The sequence below is a fragment of the Schistocerca piceifrons genome, chromosome 3 (assembly GCF_021461385.2).
Source record: "Schistocerca piceifrons isolate TAMUIC-IGC-003096 chromosome 3, iqSchPice1.1, whole genome shotgun sequence".
In the NCBI taxonomy this organism is placed as follows: Eukaryota; Metazoa; Arthropoda; class Insecta; order Orthoptera; family Acrididae; genus Schistocerca; species Schistocerca piceifrons.
In genome coordinates, this window is record NC_060140.1 from 422,776,859 (window position 1) to 422,794,265 (window position 17,407).

A 17,407-nucleotide genomic window follows, 5' to 3' on the forward strand; every position below is an offset into this window, starting at 1 on the left:
AAGTGACTGTACTGCAAAAATACCTAACAATACATTATTATGTATAAGTATTTCAATTAGTTTTGTTTTTGTGAGCCAACTAATGGAATTTATCAAGTGCAGTGATGTACAGGGTTACAACACAAAAGTTAACTATTTCCAGAAAAGAACATTAAAAATAAGAGATCAAATTCCATATATCAATTTAGCTTTATTTGGTTTAATGAACTACCAAGCTCTCAAAGAACATGTATAGGGAATGATATTGACCAAAATTAAAATCTTTTCTGACAGAATATTATTTACCGTATTTACTCGAATCTAGGCTGCACTCGAATCTAAGTCGCACCTGAAAAATGAGCCTTGGAAAAAAAAAAAAAAAAAAAAAAAAAAAAAAAAAAAAAAAAAAAAAAAAAAAAAAATCCCAAATCTGAGCCGCACCTGAAATTTGAGCCTCGAAATTCAAGGGGAGAGAAAAGTTTTAGGCTGAACCTCCAAATCGAAACAAAGTTGGTCCATTGTAATATGAGACACAATTTAGGTTGAATGAATGACGATACAGCTACAGTAGTTTGGTTCGAGTTGTAAGCTTAGCAGTTAAGCTTTACCAGGTAGCCATTGCTATGCGTCAGGCGCTCCGTCCGTATTTATACGGATACCCTTCCTTTTTCACGTGCTTCGTCTGGTTTGAATCGATTGCTTATTTTGCTTTGATCTATGTTATAGGTGTTTATGTCAGTCACTCGAAGCTGAAAATGCATTACTATACTGTGTCATGCATTGTTTGTCGCATTCTGATAGTGCATGTTTATGGCCTGTCGCTGCTCGCGGCATGGCTTGCTTTTGTGCGCGCTACTGCCGCCTACAATTAAAAAAAGAGAGGAATCGTTTCATTAGTGAAACAATGGCAAGAGACTGCTATTTGTTGTTACTTACAATGCTGCTTTCTTTGATAATGATCAACAAGAACCAAATAATAGACTGCGTATGATAGAACATGTTCTGAACGAGAGTTTGGCGAAAATTTTTCTCCATTTGAAAATCTTTGCGGCCGCTTCTGTAGTACATCAAATTCTGCACAGAAATGAGTCATCTTAGATTTCAAAATCTAGTCAGTTGCCGTGCTTCATTTCTGACTGTATCACTATTAGGCATAAGAGTAATACGAATATAAACATGACACGGTACGTGTATTCTTCCGCGTTTGCTGTTGTCTCACTCTAGTTTCGTAGTTTATTAGGCAGACAGGATTTAAATGAGATAGAAGCAAACACGAAAGAATACATGGCAAAATGTTTATATTCTTATTATTCGTATGGTGAAGAGAATACTGCATGTGATTCATATTTCATCAGGTTCCTATTAGCAACCATCTCTTCTCACAGGTAGGAAAAAATTCAGAACGTAGAGTTGGCCATATTGACAAAAATCCCAGTCTTGTCAGTCGGATTTTCGTAGTACATTGAAATTCTGCTACATTCGAAGATGAACAATACGGAATTTGTATTTACTTCGTTGGATAATGTATGAAAATGCAGTGTTCGAAACTCGGGCGGAGAAAAAAAGCTTGTCTTCCAATTTTTTTTTTTAATTTTATTTACTGACGCAGAGGTTTTGACGCCAGTATTTATCTTTGTGCCTACAAAGGATGCCTGTGTAGCGCTACATATATTCAACGGCAGAAGTTAGTTGTGGTGACACCTACCAACATTTTTCAGAACTTCCGCTTGCTTTGCACTCGATTCTAAGCCGCAGGAGGTTTTTTGGATTACAAAAACCGGAAAAAAGTGCGGCTTAGATTCGAGTAAATACGGTATATTCATTCACCGAATTTGAAGACACTGACTGTAACATGAACCAGTAGTATACGAGGTGTAAAGTAATAAATGTATAAAATAGATATAAGATGCATCAACCATAGTATGTAACACATTTTGTAAATGTATCATTGTCATACTATTATTTCTGATTTTTGAAAAAGCCACCATTGTGATGGCTCCCTGCAAAGAAAATGTAAATAAATAAATAAGTGTTTTTCTGGTGAGTTCATTCACCAACAGATGCACATTATAAGATTTTACAAGACTGAGCAAAGTCTCCTTGTTTCTATTTTGGATGACAAAATCAATGTTAAAGTCACCACATATAATTGCATCATGTTTCCACTGGCTTACATTGCTAAAAAAATAATCCAGTTTGTGGAGAAAATCATTAAAATTACTAGAGGGCGCATCAAAGTGAAAATACTGCTATCCATGTACAAAAGATATGGTCAAACCCACATTCTAAAATCCAGTGCATGTAAAATGCTCCGTTTTTGAAGTAGCAGAATTATAAAGGATGAAAAATGTGTAATTTTAGCAAAATATAGTGTCTTGAAATATTCACATTTTACAATGATGAATTTTTTAAAATTTTACAGTAAAATCAAAATTCTCTTACTTATGAGACCATGCACATCATTTGCACCCTGTATAACATTTGTGACATGTCTTTAAAGTAGGTCACACTGTCTTTAACTGAAAGAAGTTGTTTGTTGTGTTTAAATGTTACCTCAGTTGGATCCAAAAAAATGAACACTCACACTGTGGGTATCCCTTGGACCTGAATGGGAGTTGGTTTAATGATGCCCTTCTTTTCAAGTCCTGCCAAAACACCACGAGGAAATTTCATTGCTCTGAAGCTTTTTATGGGTGGTGGTACATCATCCCCTTCAACTAGAATTCTCAATTTCTTGCGAACACGCTCGTGTCTCGCTTCTGACATGCTTAAGACATGCTGTGGTGGTTTCCAACTGCAAAGTAGAACACAATATTCTTTTCAAAAAAGTAAGGGACCTGACTGCACATATGTAGCATCTACTTTATCCAATAAACACACAGCACACTTTATGGAAAGTGACTGTTAATGGAGTATATAATTTAAATGAAAGAATTGTTAAGGCATTGATAAAACAAAAGACACACAAAATATTGGTTGTAAGTAATTATACAAGATAAAAGCAATAAATAACATAGCAAAAAAAACAATTGCTGAAATTACCATTCTATATGATTTACGAAATGGAATGTACTGTATTAAGTGGAAAATTAAATTGCAAACCTGCAAAAATAACAAGGAAATGTAATGATGCCGGGAATTCGCCTTTAGGAGGCACATTACCACCACCACCACCACTATTACTACTATTACTACTACTACTACTACTACTACTACTGCAAGAAACTTTTCCTCCTAGCTTTTGGATTTCAGATATTCCTTCTTTGGGGAGGGGAGGGGGTGTGGGAGGGGATTTGTTGTTGAAGGTGGGAAATAGGGGTCAGTCAGTCAGACCCTATGGTTAAAAGGAAACTACTCTTGTTAGGATAAGGGGAGGCAGAAGAAGAAGAAGAAGAAGAAGAAGAAGAGTGTAATGGTGAGCACTGTGCCATCTTCAGTTCAGAGATGGCAGATGGGAACACAGTGACACCTTAAGGAGAAGGCATGAGAAGTGGCTTGAATAATTGAATTAAGGAATGGAGGGAAGGAAGAAAAAAGTGAGGAAGGAAAAATTCAAAGATACGCTTGAGAGAGAGAGAGAGAGAGAGAGAGAGAGAGAGAGAGAGAGAGAGAGAGAGAGAGGGGGGGGTGGGGGGGGGGTGGGGAGGGTGTAGCCATGAAAATAGTAATGTAAACACTGTTCATGGATTAAGGTCACAGGAATGTTCCAACTAGTCAACCGCTGCTTACAAGGCAATACAAAGAGCAATCTATGGTTGTGGGATAAGTGATCAGCATGTAGCCAAACCTTCCAGGCCTCACTGACACTGAATGGACTCCATTACACACCTCCCTATTCAACAAAATCCAAGGATGTAATGGCGATCGAACCAGGGTCCTTCCATATTGAAGGCATGATGCTAACTATTCGGGTATGGAGGCAAATAAATAACTGAATGAATAAATAATTGAGCAAATATTAAAATTCTAAACAATATGAAAAGAACGAGTTGTTAATTGAGATTACATTCAAGAGAGTAGTGGGGTAAGATAACCCTTTTCCAACATTATGGAATCACCTCATCACTCATTACTGTCCTGCATTCTATATGGGGTACTAACTAATCAGCTGCCTGTCCACAGGAATGGCCCTCACCAATTTGTGGCTATCCTTCAAGCTACTCATCCAATTACTAACATGCTGAACACCACAATACCAATGAATTTAACAGCAGCTTTATTACTTGGCCCATTAGGAACCCCCACTCAGCTCCTATAAACTTGGAAACTATCCCTTCAGTATAGTCCCCATTCTTGCAGTCTCCCTGTTCTGTACTTCCCTAAGCTCTTTTCCACTAACTTATACTTATCCTTACATTCACTCTTTCCACAACATTCTTCCCATGTCCATAAGTTGTACTCAGCTGACCCACACTTCCCACCCCTACTGCCTCTCTCTCTCTCTCTCTCTCTCTCTCTCTCTCTCTCTCTCTCTCTCTCTCTCTCATGATCACCACCTTCATCAGTCCTCATTTTGCAAATGCCACTGACAGCTATCTGCCTACCCCTTTCCTGCCTTTCACTACCTTCCACATGCCTCCTTTCCCTGTAGGTCTTACTCTTTCCCACCTGCCACACTCCTTTTCTCTTAACACCATTCCGACCATTGTAAGTAACCACTCAACTGGTTCTATGATGCCATTTTTAACTTCTACTCTTTTCTTTTCATTGTGTTTTCATGTGTTGGTTATACATTATTTTAGCTTTGATTTTTGGTCCCACTTTTAAACTTGCTCTAGTAAAGCCATCTATTTGTTGTTGAAGTTTATCTGTATTAATGGAAAACAGTAAAATGTCACTAACAAAATTAAGGTAGTTTGGATGTGTTCTACTGACATTTGTTGCTTTTTTTTTATTTCAATGTCTAAGGACCTGAAAAATGTCCTCTAGAACTACTTAGAACATAGAATCTCTTTTCCTGACTCTTCTTTCAATTCTGAATTTGTCACTATTCTGATGAAGTCTAACGGAAGCTATGGCATTTTAAATATATGTTCTCCTGTATACTTACATTAATGGAGTCAATGCTTTGTTTCTTAATGGCTGTTAGTACATAGTTTGTGAAAACTGAGCAAAAACATACACCAGACTAAGTGGTGCTCATAACCATTTCTCCAGCCTATAATCTTCTCCATGATTACAGGTGATCTAGCATACCACATCCACTCTAAAGTTAGAGTATTCCTTTTCCGACAACAATCCAATGTTTTTTCCCCTATGTTGCTGGTGATAATCTCAGTATCTTGTGTATTATAGAGTTTGTTATAACTATGTTGTAACTTTAAAACTGTCGGGAATTCGGATGTCAGCTGTAAAATCTTTTATTACACCTTCAGGTACTGTAGCTCTGTGATATACCACCACAAGAACATACAGATAATGAAATCCAGAATCCAGACAGTATAAGAATAGTCTCTGTAATAAAAATCTCTCTCTCTCTTTCTTTCCTATCACCATCATCATCTTCAATAGTTTCCAGCCCTTGGCTCGGTCTGTTAGGAACATAAACCTCACCATCTAATCCTGTTTCCCCACCAACTTTCTGAGTTCACTCTGGTCCAGTCCTCATTTTTTTAACATAATCTTCCACACCTTTCTGTTGGTCTTCCCCTTGGTCACTTCCTTCACTTCTCCATTTCATGTAGCTTCTTGGAAATCCTCTTTTTTTCCATTCTCAAGTGCCCACACCATCATAGCCTTGATGTTTCTATCCTGTTCCGCAAGGGTTTCTCCTTCATTTTTTCCCTTACCCTTTCATTTTCCATCCTATCTCTCCTTCTTACTCCTATCCCACTTCTGAGGAACTGCATTTCACGTGCCTGCAATCTGCTTACATCTCTTAATCTCTACATTCTTTCTTATGAAGTACAATAATTACAGTATTGTTTCAAATTTGGGGAACAGTCTTCCTCTGTGGAAATTTAGTAAACATTTTTGCAAGTTCCCTTTGTGTTACACTGCCTCAAGCTTCAATCAGTTCTACTGAAACATCACTGTCTCCAGTACCTTTCCATTTTTCATATCTTGACTGGCTTTTTACATCATTTCTGGTATTACATCTGGAATGTCTTTAGTTTTGTTTATTACTATCTATGTTTCTGATTGATACACTTAAAGAAATCCTGGAACACTTGTATAATTTTTGCTCCTTTAGTTTTTAATGCTTTTTGCACAACAGCATATATCAATAAATGCATGTACAAATATAAGCAACCCTCGCCCATCACCAAACTAGAAAATATGAGACTTGCCAATATAAAACCATTAGAGCAATGACATTTCTCATATCGGTTGAGTTAGAACAATCAACACTCACAAATTTGGCTTAATGGTCTGCCACTTGCAAAACATATTTGAAATGGTTAATTATTTGCACACAGTTATTGTGTGACATTTACACAAAAATCCAGTTTCAATTCAAAGATTTCATTAACAAGGTAGAAAACATAGAACTAAGCATCAATAGAAGCACAAAATATTGCACTTACAGTGAGAAATGGAATCCAGCAAACAGAAAGACACAGCAATAAGCAACAAATTTTAAATGTAAAGAAGGACAGCAGTCAGTCACAGAATTCATAATTTTTTGCAGATCTAGATTTAGATTATAACATAATCATCATTGGTGCATTACCAGAAGAGTCATGTAGGTATAGCCATGTCATAATGAATCACGTTTATGCTCTGACATGATTATGCCTGTACGATTCTTCTGGTAATGTGCCGTTGATGATTGTGTTAGAGCTGAAATCTTGATTTGCAATAAATTACAGATTCTGCAACTGACTGCTGCCCCTTATATTTGAATATTCAACTGTCACTAATCACAAGTATCCACTGGTTTCCAATTTAGTTGAAAAATTTTAAGTTTTTCTGAATGAGTGAGCCATTTCGCTGGAATATACAGGTAAAGGACGAAATAGTAGGGTAGACAAGTAGTTTTCTTTTACTCCAGAAAAACTATAGTCTGAGATCAAAATGCACTTACAAAAATAACATATTAGCAAAAATACTCGCGAGAGATCAGATTGTACAGCACCCTGGATACTTAAATCCACAGAAGATCCAATAGGGTAAGTTCAACATCTATTTTATGGTGCTGCTGCCAATTGATCTGTGAGATTATTGAAAACACATGTCTCTATAGCAGTGCTACATCTTTTTAAAGTATTACCTTGTTTTTATTGGGTCTTCATATTGAATGCCTTTTGCCAGTTCTGCTACACCCATCAGAGCCTTTTTTTCTGCTACACTCTCCAATATTTTCTCTTCCTCCTTAAGTTGTCTCTCCATTGCACTTTCCTTCTTGGCTGAAAAAAAAAAGTATTATGCAAAAACTTATTTAAAGGAACACTGATGTTAATGGTAGAATGTTCAACAGAACAAAATTCTACACAGTATAACCTCTGCCACAACAAATTTACCCCCCCCCCCCCCCCCACAAACACACACAACACAAATATCTCACTAAATATTATAATCTTACATGTTTTCAGCCTACTTCCAATGAAGCTTCTATTATAAAGAAGTTTGTCTGTTTACACCTATTTCAGAATGCAGATTTATGGTTAGTTTTTACAACCTGTCTGCTATTGATCATTGACACAGGCATCAATTAAGCTAACAATCTATTGTTGTTACAGTCTTTTGTAAATCAGATCTTATCCCATGGTTATAGATACAGTTAAAAACCAATTTACTGTGATCTGATATACTACGGATTCAGAAATAACATGGTGTAAAAATGTTTTACAGTCTGTGTGTAGTGTTTCTGTAGCATCATTTACTCCTGTACCATTTGAGGCCTGTACACAACAACTGAAAAAATTAGGGGTGTGGCGAATGTTGACCACTGCAAAGCACAATTGCTGGTTTTGTATTCTCCTCTTTGACTTGTCTGTCTTCTTGGACTTTTTTCCTTTTTTTTTCATGCCCTGCTTTGTGAAGTTTTGCTTTTACTGTGTTCTCATGTTGAATAAATTTACAAATCATTAAGTGGTTGACTACTACTATTGTAGTCACATTGCTACAATATCTAATATTCACAGAGTCAACAATGTTCAGCCTCGAATTTGTATTATCATCATCACATCAGGTCTGTCACTGGAGAGAAATTTTAATATGCAATTCATAGTTAATTTCGTGACACAGTCAACAAAATGACTATGTTACAATGCTTGGCAATAAAATGGCAACAACCACAGTGCACATCATGCGCTATTCAGTGTCTAGATTTTTGTGAGCTTGTTACTATGTTGCAGAAACAAAAGGCACATTCTCTGAGTAATAAACAAAAACGACTGAGTATGCAAAAGAATGGTATGCCAAAAAGAAGTTTAATGTATAAGGGCTTATGTATTTTCAACTGCAACTAATTTACTGGCACAATTTCAGAGTTGTAGTACTGCTTAAGAAGGGAGGGGTGGTGCGCGGGTGTGGGGGTATGGCTGGGAAGAGAAACACAGCTACCTCGGCAAGTATTCTACACTTAGGTGGCACTGCTTTAATATGAAAAGGGACTGCAGGGAAAAAAAGACCTTTACAAGTTAACAGTGAAAGCTCACAGAACAAATTTTGCATTTCCTGACACATATGTGTGCCTGTCCTCTGGCTACTAGTGATATTAGAGCCAATTTGCAGTATCTGGGGAAGAGGGCTTTATCCGCCAGGAGTTGATGAGTCAGGCTTTACTCAGTCCTAAATGGGTTGTGGTCCAGCTCTGCTGGGCTGACTTAAGTAAGGGTGAGTGATTTTCTCATGATGACAGATTTTCTAGCAGCTGTTGGAAACGAACTTTGAACAGTGCTGGCAGGAAGAAGCTCCTTCCAGAAGAATGCTGTTACTGTGAGCAGAAAATGCCCAGTGGAAATTCCAGATTTCTGTTCCCATGGTGGGTTGTCTGGAATTGCTAAATGTTAAAATAAATTTCGGGAGCTGCTTGCAGCTTTTAAAATGAAGGAGCTGGCTGAAAGCCCTTGTCAGTGTAAAAAGGTAAGTAATGGGCCTTGTGGGGATTGAGTTTTAAGAGTGTTGACAATATGAAATCAGGATTAAGTGATCCTGACTAATCACTCAAGTACTTTCTCCCAGTAGACAAAACTGACAGAATCCAAAAGTGTGGTCCATTTTGTGCATGAGAAATTTTGATTCAGTAATTTCAGATTTTCTTGGCTATTGTTGCAGTTTAACGAATGTGCACATGTCATGGGAATCAGTCTCATAGCACAGTGTGGAGCCACCAGCTAGCTGCAGGTGCTATTTGAAAAAAGTAATGGCCTTGGCAAGGTTTAACGGAAATCAGTGAATTATATTTGTTTCTCTGGAAACTTTTTGTTGTGATTTGTGCGACTCTTCTCCTCTATTAACTTTTAAACTGTTATTTTGTTCTGGTAATAATAATTAGCATATTTTGTTGGGAGCCAGCTGGAGGTCATACCTGGACCATTAGCAAGGTGAACCGTGGCAGTGTTGCTGGCATCACATTTCGAATTGCTGGTACCATTAGCTCAATCTGTCATGTGATGTCCCTTTGGTTTGAGGCCACTAAGATCTTTGCTCGAGGTTGTTGATGGGGACGAGGTGTGTTGTGGCGCGGCACTTTGGTGATGGTAACAGAGTGAGGAGGATGGTGTGAGATGTCCGCCCAGCGAGTAAGGCGAGCACTTGCCCAAGCATCTTGGGCACGGAGTCCGGTGAGTGGTTGCTGGTCATATTTGTGGGCCAATTTGTATGTGTGGCTGAATTCGAGTGCTGTCTTCATGTGTAGACTTGCCACCCAGGTGTTAATGGCTGGTGTCCATGACCACATTGTTGCAGCTTTCACCCTGTGGATTCCACACAATTTGTTGAATTGTTGGTTTGATCAGAGGATATTAAATAGAGTGCGGGGTTGTTGAAGCAAAGACATATACCCACTTACTCAACAGAGACCGTTCACTTATATTGAGATAATTGGGTTGGTGTCGCCCTACAGGTCTGCTAGTAAATGTTTTAGTGTAGTGTTATCACCATAGTTCGTGGTAGTTTTCCATAGACATGCTCCGGTCAGTGGAATTGGGAGCGGCGTGCAGTTTGCATTGTTGCTGTTACTGTGAGCTCCTTGGCCTTGCTGTTCTGGTGAGTGTTCACTATTGGTTACAGAAATCTGTGTGTGTGTGTGTGTGTGTGTGTGTGTGTGTGTGTGTGTGTGTGTGTGTGTGTCCTACAGTGATGTTTTAGACTCCTATGGCAGAACATGAATATTGATTTTATGCATGTGTTCTAGTTGTGGAAGAGTGTACTTGATATCCTTGTTCAGACTTCTTCCCCCCCCCCCCCCCCCTCCCCCCCAGCACTACAGTGACAAAAGCAGAGGGTCGCGCCATTAGCAGTAGTGCCTAGGAAAGAATTACACTGTATGTACCCTTGTGAAATATATTAGGAAGTGTGTTTGCACATTCAGTGTGAGCAAAGAACTGATGATTTGCGATTTGATAAAGCGCAACTGGCATGGCCTTTTGATACCATTTGCCATTGTTGTTTTATTAATTTAAAAGTATGAGCGTAAGGAATTTTCTTGTGCCCAGTAGGGTTTCCCCCTAATTCTAAGTCACATGTGGGTGTATCACACTCCCTTAGGATTGTGTACTGATTAGTCATCTAGGGGTCGAACGTTGCTCATGTCCGTAGGTATAACCTAAATTACCCTACATGTGACCTCTGGGTGGTGCTAAACGAGCAACAGTGTCATAGGTGATATACAATATGTCCGCAAACATAACTAATAACTGTCCTTTTCAGGATCATCCAACTAGAGACAAGAAACACCTAGTTCATATTATGCAGCTTAATATTGAAGGCATAAGCTCTGCCAAATGTGAGTATCTACAGAAACAACTGCATGAACTTAACATTGATGTTGTCAACATTCAAGAAACACATACCAAAGATGAGTAAGATCTTCAGCGTAGAGGATGAATACCTGGTTATGCACTGGTCAAAGCTATCCCCCATCCACAAAATGGAATAGCCACTTATGTGAAGTCAAGCCTAAAGGAGTGCATGTAATTGATTCTACAGAAGTTAACCACATCTACACAATAGAAATCCAGATAAATGACTTAATAATTGTCAACCTCTACAAGCCTCCAATTGTGAATTGGACCTCCACAGTTCTGCTGGGTTTTGATCACCCTTGTATATAGACTGGAGACTTTAACAGCCATCACATGGATTGGCAGTACGACACTGTGAATGTCAATGGGGAGTCACTAGCTCAATAGCAGAAACTACTTGCATGCACTTGGTCTTTGATGTGAAAGACAAGGGAACTTACCACTCTGCATGCTGGAATAAGGATTACAACCCAGACTTGGTATTTGTGTCCAAAGATCAGCTAGACCAGCCACTTAATGCCACTCGTACTGTTCTGTGTAACTTCCCAAACTGCCAACACCGTCCTGTTATGACAGAAACTGGTTTAAAAATTCCCCTTGTAAACTCAATGCCGCTATCCACATGGAATTTTCAATGAGCTAACTGGGATGGATTCACAAAAGACCTTGACTCCAACTATGCTGCAAAGAACTTACAGACAACAGCAAACAAACTACGACGAATTCGTCAGACTAGTTATCAAAGCTGCTAAGTCAAACATTCCTAAGGGTTACAGAAAGGAATATGTGCCTGGATGGAACCAAGAAAGTGAGGCTTTATATCAAGAATACCGAAGTTCTAGAAATCAAACAGTGGGCTCACAGCTACTACACTCTTTAAACAAGAACAGACGAGAGAAATTGGAAGCAACACTCAAAGAGATGAACTTTGCCAAGGCAAGTAGGAAAGCATGGAGAGTCTTGAATGGGCTAATTGGCAAGCAACACCTCAAAAAGCCGTATCCTAAATTGAGCCCCAACCTCACTGCCAACCGGATCACAGACCTCACAAGGGCAAAGAGAGACAAGAATCATACCAGAGTAACAAAATGTAACCTCTCTAACCTCAATCACAGTGCCCCAAGAAACGAGCCATTTTCCAGGCCCTTTTCATAGTGGAAGTACAAAATGCTGTCAAGCAACTGAAAGTCGATAGGGCTGCTGGCTCCGACAACATCTATAATGTATTTATTAAGAACATGGGCCCACACTGCGTATGCTGGCTCACTTCGCTCTTCACTTACATACTCAAAGAGAACCAACTTCCCGGACAATTCAAACTGCCGAAAGTTATAGCCACTCTCAAACTTGGCAACCTAGAAGACAGCCCTGAAAGATACCGCCCTATAGCACTGCTCAGTTGTACATTCAGACTTTTGGAACAAGTCCTCCTAACCAGAATAGCACCGTTCGTCGAGGTCACTACCCCTCCTGAACAAGCTGGCTTCAGAAAAGGATGCAGCTGCACCAATCAAGTTCTTGCCCTAACTACCCATATTGAAGAAGGTTTTCAAGGCCATCTGAAGTCAACAGCTTTCTTCATCAACCTGACAGCTGTGTATGGCGACAAGGATCGATTTTCAAGCTACTGCAAGTTGTACCAAGTAGAGAAATTGTGAAAGGAACTCGAAGTGTTTCTGTTGTTGTTGTTGTGGTCTTCAGTCCTGAGACTGGTTTGATGCAGCTCTCCATGCTACTCTATCCTGTGCAAGCTTCTTCATCTCACAGTACCTACTGCAACCTACATCCTTCTGAATCTGCTTGATGTATTGATCTCTTGGTCTCCCTCTACTATTTTTACCCTCCACACTGCCCTCCAATGCTAAATTTGTGATCCCTTGATGCCTCAAAACATGTCCTACCAAAAGATTCCTTCTTCTAGTCAAGTTGTGCCACAAACTTCTCTTCTCCCCAATCCTATTCAATACCTCCTCATTAGTTACGTGATCTACCCACCTTATCTTCAGCATTCTTCTGTAGCACCACATTTCGAAAGCTTCTATTCTCTTCTTGTCCAAACTGGTTATCGTCCATGTTTCACTTCCATACATGGCTACACTCCATACAAATACTTTCAGAAACGACTTCCTGAACTTAAATCTATACTTGATGTTAACAAATTTCTCTTCTTCAGAAACGATTTCATTGCCATTGCCAGTCTACATTTTATATCCTCTCTACTTCGACCATCATTAGTTATTTTACTCCCTAAATAGCAAAACTCCTTTACTACTTTAAGTGTCTCATTTCCTAATCTAATCCCCTCAGCATCACCCAATTTAATTTGACTACATTCCATTATCCTCGTTTTGCTTTTGTTGATGTTCATCTTATATCCTCCTTTCAAGACACTGTCCATTCCGTTCAACTGCTCTTCCAAGTCCTTTGCTGTCTCTGACAGAATTACAATGTCATCGGCGAACCTCAAAGTTTTTACTTCTTCTCCATGAATTTTAATACCTACTCCAAATTTTTCTTTTGTTTCCTTTACTGCTTGCTCAATATACTGATTGAATAACATCGGGGATAGGCTACAACCCTGTCTCACTCCCTTCCCAACCACTGCTTCCCTTTCATGCACCCCGACTCTTATAACTGCCATCTGGTTTCTGTACAAATTGTAAATAGCCTTTCGCTCCCTGTATTTTACCCCTGCCACCCTCAGAATTTGAAAGAGAGTATTCCAGTTAATGTTGTCAAAAGCTTTCTCTAAGTCTACAAATGCTAGAAACGTAGGTTTGCCTTTTCTTAATCTTTCTTCTAAGATAAGTCGTAATGTTAGTATTGCCTCACGTGTTCCAACGTTTCTACGGAATCCAAACTGATCTTCCCCGAGGTCCGCTTCTAACAGTTTTTCCATTCTTCTGTAAAGAATTCGCGTTAGTATTTTGCAGCTGTGACTTCTTAAACTGATAGTTTGGTAATTTTCACATCTGTCAACACCTGCTTTCTTTGGGATTGGAATTATTATATTCTTCTTAAAGTCTGTGGGTATTTCGCCTGTCTCATACATCTTGCTCACCAGATGGTAGAGTTTTGTCATGACTGGCTCTCCCAAGGCCATCAGTAGTTCTAATGGAATGTTGTCTACTCCCGGGGCCTTGTTTCGACTCAGGTCTTTCAGTGCTCTGTCAAACTCTTCACGCAGTATCTTATCTCCCATTTCATCTTCATCTACATCCTCTTCCATTTCCATAATATTGTCCTCAAGTACATCGCTCTTGTACAGACCCTCTATATACTCCTTCCACCTTTCTGCTTTGCCTTCTTTGCTTAGAACTGGGTTTCCATCTGAGCTTTTGATATTCATACAAGTGGTTCTCTTTTCTCCAAAGGTCTCTTTAATTTTCCTGTAGGCAGTATCTATCTTACCCCTAGTGAGATAAGCCTCTACATCCTTACATTTGTCCTCTAGCCATCCCTGCTTAGCCATTTTGCACTTCCTGTCAATCTCATTTTTGAGATGTTTGTATTCCTTTTTGCCTGCTTCATTTACAGCATTTTTATATTTTCTCCTGCTGCCTTCACTACTTCACCCCTCAGAGCTACCCACTCTTCTTCTACTGTATTTCTTTCCCCCATCCCTATCAATTGTTCCCTTATGCTCTCCTTGAAACTCTCTACAACCTCTGGTTCTTTCAGTTTATCCAGATACCATCTCTTTAAATTCCCACCTTTTTGCAGTTTCTTCAGTTTCAATCTGCAGTTCACAACCAATAGATTGTGGTCAGAATCCACATCTGCCCCTGGAAATGTCTTACAATTTAAAACCTGGTTCCTAAATCTCTGTCTTACCATTATATAATCTATCTGATACCTTTTAGTATCTCAAGGATTCTTCCAGGTATACAACCTTTTTTTATGATTCTTGAACCAAGTGTTAGCTATGATTAAGTTATGCTCTGTGTAAAATTCTACAAGGCGGCTTCCTCTTTCATTTCTTCCCCCCAATCCATATTCACCTACTATGGTTCCTTCTCTCCCTTTTCCTACTGACGAATTCCAGTCACCCATGACTATTAAATTTTCGTCTCCTTTCACTACCTGAATAATTTCTTTTATCTCGTCATACATTTCATCAATTTCTTCATCATCTGCAGAGCTAGTTGGCATATAAACTTGTACTACTGTAGTAGGCATGGGCTTTGTGTCTATCTTGGCCACAATAATGCATTCACTATGCTGTTTGTAGTAGCTAACCCGCACTCCTATTTTTTTATTCATTATTAAACCTACTCCTGCATTACCCCTATTTGATTTTGTATTTATAACCCTGTAATCACCTGACCAAAAGTCTTGTTCCTCCTGCCACCGAACTTCACTAATTCCCACTATATCTAACTTTAACCTATCCATTTCCCTTTTTAAATGTTCTAACCTACCTGCCCGATTAAGGGATCTGACATTCCACACTCCGATCCGTAGAATGCCAGTTTTCTTTCTCCTGATAACAACGTCCTCTTGAGTAGTCCCCGCCCGGAGATCCGAATGGGGGACTATTTTACCTCCGGAATATTTTACCCAAGAGGACGCCATCATCATTTAATCATACAGTAAAGCTGCATGTCCTGGGGAAAAATTATGGCTGTAGTTTCCCCTTGCTTTCAGCCTTCCCCCATGAACCATGGACCTTGCCGTTGGTGGGGAGGCTTGCGTGCCTCAGCGATACAGATGGCCGTACCATAGGTGCAACCACAACGGAGGGCTATCTGTTGAGAGGCTAGACAAACATGTGGTTCCTGAAGAGGGGCAGCAGCCTTTTCAGTAGTTGCAGGGGCAACAGTCTGGATGATTGACTGATCTGGCCTTGTAACATTAACCAAAACGGCCTTGCTGTGCTGGTACAGCGAACGGCTGAAAGCAAGGGGAAGTGTTTCTAGGCAGCTCGAAAAGCCACAAACGGAAACTAAATAATGGACTACCACAGGGATCTGTTTTAGCCCCATCACTATTCAATTTATACATTAATGATTTACAAACCACAACATCAACTAAATTCATCTATACTGATGACATTGCACTGGTAGCACAGAGCAGTAATTTCGAAGATGGTGAATTCTTACAGAGGATCTGGAGAAGATGTCAACTTTCTTCAAGACCTGGAGATTGATCCCAAGCACATCAAAAACTGAAGTATCTCGTTTCCATCTAGCGAATCACGCTGCAAACTACAAACCAAGAGTTCCGCTCAACAGACAAAAGTTGAGGTACAATTCTTTCCCAAATTATCTCAGAATCACTCTAGATAGAGCCCTGAGCTACAAAGAGCACATCACCAAACTTTCTCATAAATTTGTTGCAAGGAACAACATACTACATAAACTCAGTGGTACCACCAGGGGAACCTCTGCTGACTGTCTGCGTTTAACTGGCATCAGTCATGTGTACTCTGCTGCCGAGTACTGTGCACTTGTCTGGTTGGAAAGAGTACATGTGAAGAAGGTAGACACAAAACTGAATGACACAATGTGCTGCATTACCAGTTCCATCAAATCAACTCCATGCCACTTGTAACCTATATTGAGTCACATCCCTCCACCTCACTTAAGGCGGAAACAAGCTCTACTGAGGGAGGCCAAGAAAATCTATGCATCACCCTCTGCACCAGGAATTCTGTCATCCGCCACAGCAACGATTGCAATCAAGAAGACCAGCAAGTGTTACTGCAGGACAACTCATCATGGATGGTTTTGATCTAAATGAAAGCTGGAAGCATGAATTGTCAACAAAAACATTGGGAACAAGAGCCCATCACCTTGATCCCACAAAGAAGCCAAAAGGTTTTGACCTACTGAGGAACCTCTGGTGCCACCTCAACAGGTTAAGTACTGGACATGGTTGTTGTAGCTACTTCAGGTACGATCAGTTCACCAATGTGTGAATGCAATCAAGAAGAGCAGACAATTGAACATCTAGCCCAACGCTGTCCACCTCATTCATACCCTGGAATTCCCGACGACTTGTTCACTCTCACACCCAACTTAATTAATTGGCTGAAAAACACAGACTTTAAGGTTTAATCTAGTCTTATATCAAATGTATATTGTATAAAATCACTTGTATTACTTCAACTGTACATTGTATAAAATCACCATACGATTAAATAAACCTAGCGTAAGTGGTGTCTATGCAGAGTCAGCACAGCTAAGCTGGCTTACTTCAGAATGTATCAATATTAAGGTGTGCTAAGCTATTTAAGCTCTGCTGCACGAAAAACAACTAGTTTGGGCTGATGATATGGCATACAGAGAGCATAGTGTGTAATGGTGTACAGTTAAAGTGGTGCATTGGGCACTAGTAGTTATATGTTGTGTTGTTCTGTTGTGATTAGTGACCAGCAGTTCATCAGCTGTTAGATGTGGTGTAAATTGTTATTGTGGGGTAGTTCTTGTCGACAAGAATGAATTGATTAAAACTGGAATTCACTTGTACTTGAGTTTAAGGTGGAAACCTGTGAAAACAAAAGCCAAGTTTTG

The 17,407-nt window shown here is 39.5% G+C and overlaps 1 protein-coding gene across 1 annotated transcript in view; it reads right to left on the reverse strand.

Moving 5' to 3' along the window:
• Positions 1-17,407, reverse strand: part of LOC124789872 (ATP-dependent RNA helicase abstrakt) — a 155,733-nt gene that overhangs the window by 87,485 nt on the left and 50,841 nt on the right. The window contains exons 4-5 of the mRNA XM_047257387.1: positions 7,193-7,328; positions 2,564-2,773 (exon numbers count right to left, since the gene is read on the reverse strand). Of these exons, the coding sequence (XP_047113343.1) occupies positions 2,564-2,773; positions 7,193-7,328 (346 nt within the window). The remainder of the gene's footprint in view (positions 1-2,563; positions 2,774-7,192; positions 7,329-17,407) is intronic.